Here is a 10,170-nt window from a genome sequence, read left to right on the forward strand (position 1 = left end):
TTCTTCTCTAAATATAAGGGCGTCATCATGTATACAGCTTTGAGTTTGCCTTTCCGCTGTGATGGACACTCTAGCCCGCTTGAACATGGGTCCCTGTGGGACGTCGGTTCCTCCAATGATCATGTGAATAATGTGATGAGGTTCTTCTGGTCCGTTCTTTACATGAAGCCCAACACCGTTGTTTTCATGTGAATTCACTGAGTTAGGCATTTTTTGACCTGAAATCAAAGATTCTTGGACAAGAAAGTGTGAAGAATAACTTGTGTTTTCAGAAAACCAGCACTAAAACAATCACTAATATTTTTAGCCCCACGGTGGGCACCAAACTGTTTACCTTGAAAATGGTAACTACAATTATATTTGATTTTGTGGTTCTAAAAATATGTGATTAATCTTAATACTAGTAGTAAAGCAATAAATGTTAAGTGTAAGTAAAGAAAATAAGAAATGCAAACCAATAAGGTCACATGGCTGGGCCTCGAGCTAGCTGGAGTAGGGCCTCGAGGTCTAGACGGGCTAATAGTGATGAACGATTGATGAAGGATCAATGATAACGATGGCCTCAAAGACGGCCTTTTTGCGATTAATGATGAGCAATAAATGAAGAACAATAAATGAACAATGAATGGACTGTAACGATCCAACCGGTCGTTTTGAGCACTAGCGTGTCGTTCAGTTGTTTGAGGCCATGAGCAGCTTCATTCCAGGTATTATGACTTGTGCACATGGTCGGAATTCAATTCCGAAAAGTTCGGAGTTGATTTGGAAAGAGAATTCTCATTTCGGAAGATTTAAGTTGAAAGAATTGACTAAGGTTGAATTTTTGAGTAAACGACCTCGCAATCGGGATTAGAAGGTTCCAGCAGGTTCGTATGATGATTTCGGACTTAGGTGTATGTCCGGACTGGGTTTTGGAAGACCCGAGAACGTTTCGGCGTCTATTGTGGAAGTTAGCATTTTGGAAGAATCTTATAAGTTTGGGTTGAAGTGCATTTTAGTGTTATCAATGTCCGTTTGGGATTCCAAGTCTGGGAATAGCTCCGTATGGTGATTATGGTATTGGAAGCACGATCGAAAGTGAATTCGGAGGTCTGTAGGTCATTTTGGAGTCATTTGGCTAAAGATAGAAATTTGAAGGTTTTTAGTAAAAAGACCGAGAGTTGACATTTCGATATCGGGGTTGGATTCCGATCTTGGAAGTTGGAGTAGGTCCGTAATGTCAAATATGACTTGTGTGCAAAATTTGAGGCCAATTGGACGTAATTTGATAGGTTTCGGCATCGAATGTAGAAGTTTGGAATTTCTAAGTTCATTAAGCTTGAATCGAGTTGCGATTCATGATTTATATGTTATTTAATGTGATTTCAAGGCTCGACTAAGTTTGAATGAGGTATTAGGACTGGTTTGTAGGTTTGGTTGAGGTCCTGGGGCCTCGGGTGTGTTTCGGATGCTCAACGGGCATTTTTAGCCTTGTGGGTGATTGCTGGTTTTCTGGTGTTAGTGTAGCAGATTTTTACTCTATACGATCGCATAGAGAGGAGTGCGATCGCATAGTGCAAAATTTGGAGGCTGTTGTTTTGGCTTATGCGAACGCATGGAGAGAAGTGCGATCGCATAGTGCATTTTAGGGGCTGCTAGATTTTTGGCTTATGCGCTCGCGGGGAAGAGTGTGTGATCGCATAGTTCATTTTGGAGGCCTTTGGGATTTGGCTTGTGCGATCGCGGTTGGAGGAATGCAATCGCATAGAAGGGTCTCCTGGGCAGTGAAGTGTTTTAAAACGGGTTTTGGCTCATTTTTATCTCAAATCTTTCATGGGGGTCGATTTTTGGAGAGCTTCAAGTGGGGATTTTCGTCATCTATGTCAAGGTAAGTTGTTCCTACTCATTACAAGCTAAACACAAGGTTTGTATGTGGATTTGGTCAAGGAAATTAGTAGAAATTTGGGATTTTTGAAGAAAGACCTAGAATGTGTATTTTGGATTATAACCACGAATTTCGGCATGAAATTGAAAGAGAATTATATATTTGAGTTCGTAAAGTTATGGGTGTGAGCACGTGATTTTTGCCCTATATGAGAATTACTCCCAAAAATTCTAAATAAAATAATTTTCCTTTGTGTGCAATGTTTGAATTTTCGTGGCACTTTTGGATAATTATTTATATTTTGTCTGTGCATGTTTATTTGTTAAATGAATAAAAAATATAAAAATACGTCACATTTTCATTTAATATGTAATTCTACAATTAGGAGTAATTAAGTTTGTTTTACAAAATGAATAAGACCATAAAATAATGCACGTTGCATTTTTAGCATTTAACGACCAAATTGTGCAATTTTATCGTTAATTGCTATTCAAATGTGCGATAATTGTTGCTAGGGATTAATTAGTATTTTTGATAAGTCAATTTAGTTTATAACTTAATTTAGAATTTTTAGTTTTATTAATTAGGAAGTAAAAGAAAAGAGAGCAAAAATACAAAGGAAATCGGAATTGGGCCTCTTCTTCAATTTTGAACCACAGGCCCAAATATACCCAACCTTCCCCTATGACCCAGTTCATTTCAAACCGGGTCGACCCAGTCCATAACCCAAAACCACACCCCACCCTTTCTATTTTCATTCTTGAACAAAAAAACAAAACCCTAAAGCTACCCGCCCCCTCTCTCTTCTTCTTCTCCAAGCTTCACCAAGAACCCCTCCCATGGCTGCTTTCCCCCCGTATTCCTCTTTCAACCACGACCACCCCTTAACCACCTTCATCACCACGCTGCCATGGCAGCCCCCCCCCTCTTGCTTCATCGTCCAACTCCACCACGACAAGCAGCCATCGTTGCTGCTTCGCCTTCGTCGACGTCCAGCTCTTCCAGCAACGGACTGCCCAACGTCACCACCTGCTACTGCCGCTGCTTCGTCATCTTTCTTTGGCACCAGCAAACCAGTCCAAACGACGAGCAGTTCCGTCAAATTAAAACAGTCCATCGTCGACGACCATCCTCGTACCATGGACGACCCAAGCAGCCATTTTCCAGCATCTCCTTCTTCCCGTTTCTGCTGTACGAAATGTTAACAGTAGCAGATGTGATCCAGAGAAGAATTACAAAAGTCACTTGAGGATGAAGTACGCCGGTTGACTCAAACAGTTGGGCAAACGGAAGGGGAGAAACGTGAAAAGGCGGAGCAGGTTGCTCGTCGTGAAGCTTTTATTGATGGAATGGAATCCAAGCTGGAAGTTGTCATGTCCCAAAAGCTTAACGAATCGGAGGCTACTAATAATCGTCTCAAGTCCGAAATGAGGGCTGAGATGGATCGGTTTTCTCGGGAAAGAAGGGAACTCGCAGAACAGATACAAGAAGTTGAGAGTCAAAATGAATGGCTACGATCTGAACGGGATGATAAAATTGCTAAGCTCACTGCAGAAAAAAGAGCTCTTCAAGATCATTTGCATGATGCCGAGGCACAACTTTCCCACCTGAAATCACGGAAACGTGATGAATTAAAGAGAGTGATGAAGGAGAAAAATACTCTTGCAGAAAGGTAAAGATGGGGAAGGTGATGAAATTACGTTCGATCGAGAATCTGTGTCGAGTACGCCGAGGTTCCGTTCGAATCCGGGCTTCAAACTAGTAGGTTTCCATTCTCTTGTCTCTTAATTTTCATTCAGCGAATTCATCTTCCGTTCCTTTTCTTCTTGTGTTTGTGTTCCAATGGTTTGGTTTGAATTCAAACCTAGACCTTTGTTTGTATTAGAGATAATTTGTGTTCATTTTTTTGTTTGAAGTTTGTTAGTTGTTCATCAAATGATTTAATGTCGAGTGTTCATTTGTTCTTGTTTAGGTTTAATCTAGAAGCGTGTTAGTTTAATCACATAATCTTTATGTTTGATGATATTTGGTCTGAATCGAGTTTCATGCTTAAATTGTGATTTGAGTCTGGTGAATCTTAATGTTATTCTGATATGAATTCGATTTTGAATGTTGATATGATTTTGATTGATTTGATTAGTCAATTGTTAGGATTTCTCACTTAGGATTGGTTATAGCTGATGGGGGTAAAATGGTAATTTCAATAATTTCAGAGGGGTATTTTTGGGGCTGAAAATTGGAACAATTATTTAATCTGAGTGCTCTGTCCACTAGGCATTAACAATATTAAAATAGTACATGGTGGGGGACAAGACATAAGTTAGTGGGGAGTTGATATAATTATTTAATATAGTGGGGGACAAGACATAATTTAGTGGGGAATAATGTAGTTGTTTAATATAGTGGGGAAAAAAGCATGCAAGTGTTGGGGTGGAAGAATATTTTCGGGTTAGTGGTTCAAGACAAGGGTCTTGCTATAAATAAGAGTCATTTTGACACAAAAAAGGGGGAGAAGGAGCTGGATATTGAAGAGAGAGGGAATTCCGGAAATATTAAGACTTCCAAAAAAAACATTCTAGAAATTTAAAGAGAGAGTAGTATAAACCTGATATACAATCTAAATATTCTGATATACGGATTCAGAAATTAAGGGTTAAACATTAATTAGTCTTTCAAATCTGAAAAGATTCCTTTTGCTTCCGTCCGTTGATTGTTGTTGGTGTTTCTGGATTTTTATCTTGATTTTAAGATCTGTCACTGGTTTCTCGTTGCTGGTTGTTACTGGTTACTGGGTGTTGCTGTTGTTGTATGCTACTACATTTCTGTTGTTCTTCCTTTTCTTCTGCTTCCAACATCAGGTACACAACTGACACGCTGGTTAATGTAAACTGAAACGTGAAGCATGAATATGAAATGAAGAGTTGAAGTTCTGAATTTATCTTAATTATATTCTGAATTTTATTTGTATATATACATTATTTAGCTTACTCTAATTAGAATCATGTAGTTGTTTAATATATATAATGGAACATCTGATGCTAGCTTAGCAGACGACTGTTTATGTATTGCCCTAAAATAAATAAATGGTGTAGTAACTCTGTCTAGTTAATTCGTTATTGTTGGATGATTATCATGTCTCGAAAAGTGTGTTAGCTAATTTAGACTATTCTTAAACATTCAACAGTTAGTTCATTAAACGAATAGATCATTTCGGAACTTGTAAGAATATTGTTTAGCTAAATACTATTGGTTAATTTCAGCATGTAAATGGTTTAGGATTAAAATTAGATTGCCAAGTTTTTTTTTTTAATTTGACAAACTGTGAGCATGCCTAGTATAATGTTACTAGGTAGTAACATGTGAATGAGATGGCCCGGGCCCAGTTTGTACCATACATATTGGGTCTGGGCCCGCATTGGCAACGGACTGCCCTGCTTGCATCATTTTCAGATTTTATGAATCATATTCGAAACCCAACTATAACAACTCAAGCATGTAAATAAATTAAGACCTTTTCTCTTTCATTTTGTAGAGACAAATTTAATAGAAAAAATGTAGGCACTTTAGGATTGTCCTTTTAAAATAAATGAGATGAGCCTCGCCTAATAAAACGCACAAATCGTGGGGCCCTCATAAATGTATATATTAAAATACTTAGAATACGGGATGAGCCATCTAGCGAACTTCACGGTTTTCCCCAAAGATAATAACGCGTTAGACTCTTTAGACACGATTTTAATTAAATTACATTCTTAAATTCGGGTGCGCATTTATGTGACCCAAATCCAAATCTCAACGGAGTCGGAACGTATTAACAACCACGGGTGCATTGATTGTGACGTGGTTCGAGATGCATTTTCACGACGTTGCAATTCTATTAAAAAATAATAATAAAAGCGGTTTAAACTTAATAAAAGCACACAAGTTATAACATGTATTAAAATCAGATATTTAGCCATTATAACAATTTAAGCGACCGTGCTAGAACCACGGGATTCGGGGGTGCCTAACACCTTCCCTCGGGTCAACAGAATTCCTTACTTAGAATTTCTGGTTCGCAGACTTCATTTGGAAAGTCGAATATTTTCCTCGAATTGGGATTCAAGATAAACCGGTGACTTGGGACACCAAAAGCCAAAACTTTCCCAAGTGGCGACTCTGAATTAAATAAATAATCCCATTTCGAATATTGTCACTTAAATTGGAAAAACTCCCTCACGCATTTATCCTTCGGGGTAGGCGCGCAAAAAGGAGGTGTGACAACTCTGGCGACTCTGGTGGGGAGCGACCCAGAATCTCTGGTTCAGGGTTTAGAATTCGAGCTTAGAATAATTGTTATATTTGGCTTTATTATCTGATCCTTATTACATGTTTGGGAATGACGTGCTAAATGTTGTCTTTTACCGCTTTGATATTATCTGAAATATATATAAGTTGTGCCGAAACCCTTTTCTTCTTACCTCCGGGAAGGAGCTTGCTGGTCAAGACTCTCTATTCTGTTAGTGTCAATACTTGAATTAAGAAAGAGGCCAGACAAGTTACAAAGCCGTACGATCTCGCGGGTCCCCGGTAGGTAGCCCCCTCCTCGACTCGAGTTGTCCGCTCGGGTACACAGTCTAGAACAAATACCCAGGTTATTGAACCTAGAATAACTTGACTTCATGCCGGATCCCTAGTAGGAACGTTATTTGCATCATGTTGCATCTGACTTAGGGGACTCAACACAGGGGTTGGGTCCGTCTAGGACAAGCAACCTGAATGAAAAAAGACCATCCTGCTGCATCCTGTTTGTTTCGCACATTTATTTGCTGCAGACTTGCGTGTTTGACCGGTTTCTGAAAACACTTATTGAAAAAAAAAGTAGTTTTAAAATCAAAAAAAAATGGTTTCCTCATTTCTAATATCTTTCATACAAAAATAAAAAGAAAAAATCAATAAATCAAAATCTAAAATACGGGTTTCCTTTATTTTGAAATATTTTTCCCAAAAATCAAAACGAAATAAAAAAAAATCAATATATATATATATATTTGTTCTTTTAAAGACTTTCCTTCTTTAAAAGTCTTTCTGTCGTAAATGTCAAAGAATTTAAAAATTAAAATCCAAAAATATTTTTATTTTTCTTTAGGAGTACTTTTGTAAAAAAAACAAAAAAAAAAGAAAAAAACTCGAAAATCCAAAATATTTTCTTAAAAGTGCCTCTTTCGAAAATTAAGAGGCGTCAGCCAAAATCCAAAGAAAATATTTTCTTTCTTATTTAGAAAAAGAGAGAACAAATGAAAATTCAAACAAAAATATTTTTTTTTTAAAATTCTCAAAGTTCCAATCAAAAGAAAAGGAATTTTTAGAAGTCTTTCTTTCAAAAAATAAAAATAGAGTCAAATTCAAAAATAAAAAAAAATATCCTTTTCTTCTTTTAAAGCATTTTTTTTAGGAAAATCCAAAAAAAACCTTTATTCTTTTAAAGCATTTTTTTAAAAAAAAAAATTATTCCAAAAAGAAAGAAAAAAAGAGTTAGTTTACTTATTCTATTCACGATCTCCCGAACTACGCCGGTTTGATTCTCGCAGGGTGTGAGATACGTAGGCAACCCTCATCGGGTCCAACCTCCCCTTTTCAGAAATAGCCCGAAATGTCAGAATTTTAATAAATGAGTCGGGTGATGCCGTTTTTGTCAAGAATAGCCGAATGTTCCCAAAAGGGACGCCGGAAGGCTGACTTTGCATAAACAGCCATTTTTGATCATTTTTGAATTTTGACCAATTTGCCCAACAGCCTTAGAATCCTCGTCCCCGAGGCTCTGTGAGGTCGTGTTCCCAATGTCGGGCCACTATTTTGAAAAAAAGAGTCATAAATAAATCAAGTGATGCTGTTTTTGTCAAAAATAGCCAAATATTCCCGAAAGGGACGGCGGAAGGCTGACTTTGCATAAACGACCACTTTCGATCATCCTTTAGAGTTTGGATCGGTTGACCCTCACAGCCTTAAAATCTTCATCCCCGAAGTGCTGAAAGACCGTGTTCGAAAATCGGATCTCTCTTTTCTAAAAATAGTCAAATCATTTTCGAGTCAAATCATTTTTGCTTAAATCACCTTAATAAATGTGCAGGATGAGCACAACGCAAAATGAACACTTTTCGATAATGACTAAAATCCCGGTCAAGTTGCGGCTATGGTGGAATGATCTAGGTGGTGAAGAGCAAGATAAGGTCAAGAAATATCTGAAAGGTCTCACGGGTTTATTGGAAATCCAGCCTCGGGGAGATATCATAAGAGCTTTGGTCACCTACTGGGACCCAGCACACAATGTCTTCCACTTCTTCGATTTTGAACTCACCCCGACTCTGGAGGAAATAGCCGGGTACATCGGAAATGTTGAAGTTCCATTAAGGTAAAAATACCTGGTTGCCCCAAGAGCTGTCACTATGCATCGTTTTCTAGATTCAATAAAGATACCCAGGACGGTCCATAACCCAGATTTGGCCGCATGTTTTTGTAATCCACGCTTCATATACGACAGATATGGTCATGTAGGATGATTCAACGACCCGGGTAACAAGTTATGCAACAAAGGCAACCGTCAGAAGTGGGATGAGCATAGACGAGTGGCTTTCATGATAACATTTTTGGGCCTTTTGGTGTTTCCGAGGAAAGACGGAAACATTGATCTGAAAATATCCGGGGTCGTCATTACCTTGCTCACTCAAAAGAAAAGCACTCTCGCGCCTATGGTAGTAGCTGATATCTTTCGAGCTCTCACAGCCTGCAAAGCTAGGAGGAATTTTTTCGAGGGGTGTAATTTACTGCTACAAATATGGATGACTGAACATCTCTGCCATCGTTCCGAGCTTTTGAGTCATGGTTCCTCGAAGAAAACTTGCATAGAAGAGTTTTACACGAGAACCAAGGAGGTCAGTCTACCCGAGGGAGTTACGACATGGACGTCATTCTTTCAGACTCTCACTGCCAGCCAAATACAGTGGACACTGGGATGGTTGCCTGTTGATGAGGTCATGTATATGCCGGCGGCTAGAACCCACTTTCTATTGATGGGACTTAAGAGCATTCAACCTTACGCGCCCTATCGAGTTTTGAGACAACTCAGGAGATGCCAGATAGTGCCACACGAGGAAGATCTTAGTGCTCAAGCAATTGAGATTAGCCTTGACGGATAATTTCCTGAAACAAAAGTCCGCCAGATCTGGAATGAATGCCAATGTTTGAAAGCAGATACTTGTGTGCAGGATCGGGCCAAAAGTGAAGTAGCGCCAGGGTACCTTGCGTGGTACAGAAGAGAACTTGAACACGAAAGGCCGACTAAAAGACCCCATATCCTGAATTTTGCCGAGTCATCACAAAAGCAATGGGATTGGTTAGCAAAAGAAAAAGGCTATCGTGCTGAAATCAGCAAATTGAAACGACAAATTGAAGGTCTAAAATATGAGCACAACGTGCAAGTTGCTACTGATCTGGGAAAAAAGAACAAATTGACCCAGGAAAACGAGACGCTCAATGCCCAAATCCAACAGATAAGGATAGCCGCTATTAACCAACAAAGGAGCCGGTCGGATGAGCGACTGATAAAAGGTTAAAAATGGAAATTGGTGAGTGCCGGAATGAGTCAGAAAATCTTGAGAATACCATAGCAAGACTCGAGGAACACTGGGCAAAAAGAACAGAAGAGCGTAACCAGTACCTGCAGTAGTTGAAAAGGGATCATAAGAAAACCATTGCCAATTTGAAGAGAAAGGTGGTCACTCTTGAGGACCGAGCAATTGAGCAAGCCCGAACCTTTGAAGCTGAAAATAGACGTTGCTACGATTTACTAGCCCAGATGGAAGTAGAAATTCAGCAGTGGCAAAATCAACATCTCCAGGATTCTCGGGTTTTGAAGGCCCGTAATGATCAAATAGAGAGCCTACTCATAGAAAAGAGGCAAACCAGGGATAAGATTAAGACCATTGCCCATGCCATCATTAGGAGGTGTCTACGATGCGAAGATACGACCCGCATTACCTTTTTCTCGGTAGTGTTGATTTATGTCAAGCAGACCATGTCTGAGCTGGAACAACTTGAAAGGGACCTCTCACCTAAGCCCACGGCGAGGCAGAACGATGCCCGCGGGCGCCAATTCTTAAAACTTTAATGTATTTATAGGTCGAGTCTGTATTCCCCGTCTTGGAGTCTTTTGTTTGTCTTCTCGCATCGGGATGTATCAGTAGTTGTTGAGTTTGTATTTATTTCAAGTCGGTTATTCTCCCTTTTTCAAAAATGTTTAGTTTGTAATGGATTGTTTTGATAATAAA

General features: G+C 39.0%; 1 protein-coding gene across 1 annotated transcript; it reads left to right on the forward strand.

Annotated features, from left to right (window-relative positions):
• Nucleotides 1-3,003: 3,003 nt before the first annotated feature.
• Nucleotides 3,004-9,456, forward strand: LOC138886835 (uncharacterized). Its single transcript, XM_070168531.1, has 4 exons — nucleotides 3,004-3,055; nucleotides 3,143-3,536; nucleotides 4,614-4,722; nucleotides 9,109-9,456. The coding sequence occupies exons 1-4, from the start codon at nucleotides 3,004-3,006 to the stop codon at nucleotides 9,454-9,456; spliced, it is 903 nt and encodes a 300-aa protein (XP_070024632.1).
• The last annotated feature ends 714 nt before the right edge of the window (nucleotides 9,457-10,170 follow it).

Source organism: Nicotiana sylvestris, chromosome 3 (genome assembly GCF_000393655.2).
Source record: "Nicotiana sylvestris chromosome 3, ASM39365v2, whole genome shotgun sequence".
Taxonomy (NCBI): domain Eukaryota; kingdom Viridiplantae; phylum Streptophyta; class Magnoliopsida; order Solanales; family Solanaceae; genus Nicotiana; species Nicotiana sylvestris.

What these genes read in the sequence shown, in the direction of transcription:
- LOC138886835 (XM_070168531.1), top strand. Translation starts at nt 3,004, where the DNA reads ATGGACGACCCAAGCAGCCATTTTCCAGCATCTCCTTCTTCCCGTTTC. An exon ending in AAAAATACTCTTGCAGAAAG is followed by an intron (nt 3,537 to 4,613) that starts GTAAAGATGGGG and finishes CTTGATTTTAAG; the next exon opens with ATCTGTCACTGGTTTCTCGT. An exon ending in TCTTCTGCTTCCAACATCAG is followed by an intron (nt 4,723 to 9,108) that starts GTACACAACTGA and finishes ACTTGTGTGCAG; the next exon opens with GATCGGGCCAAAAGTGAAGT.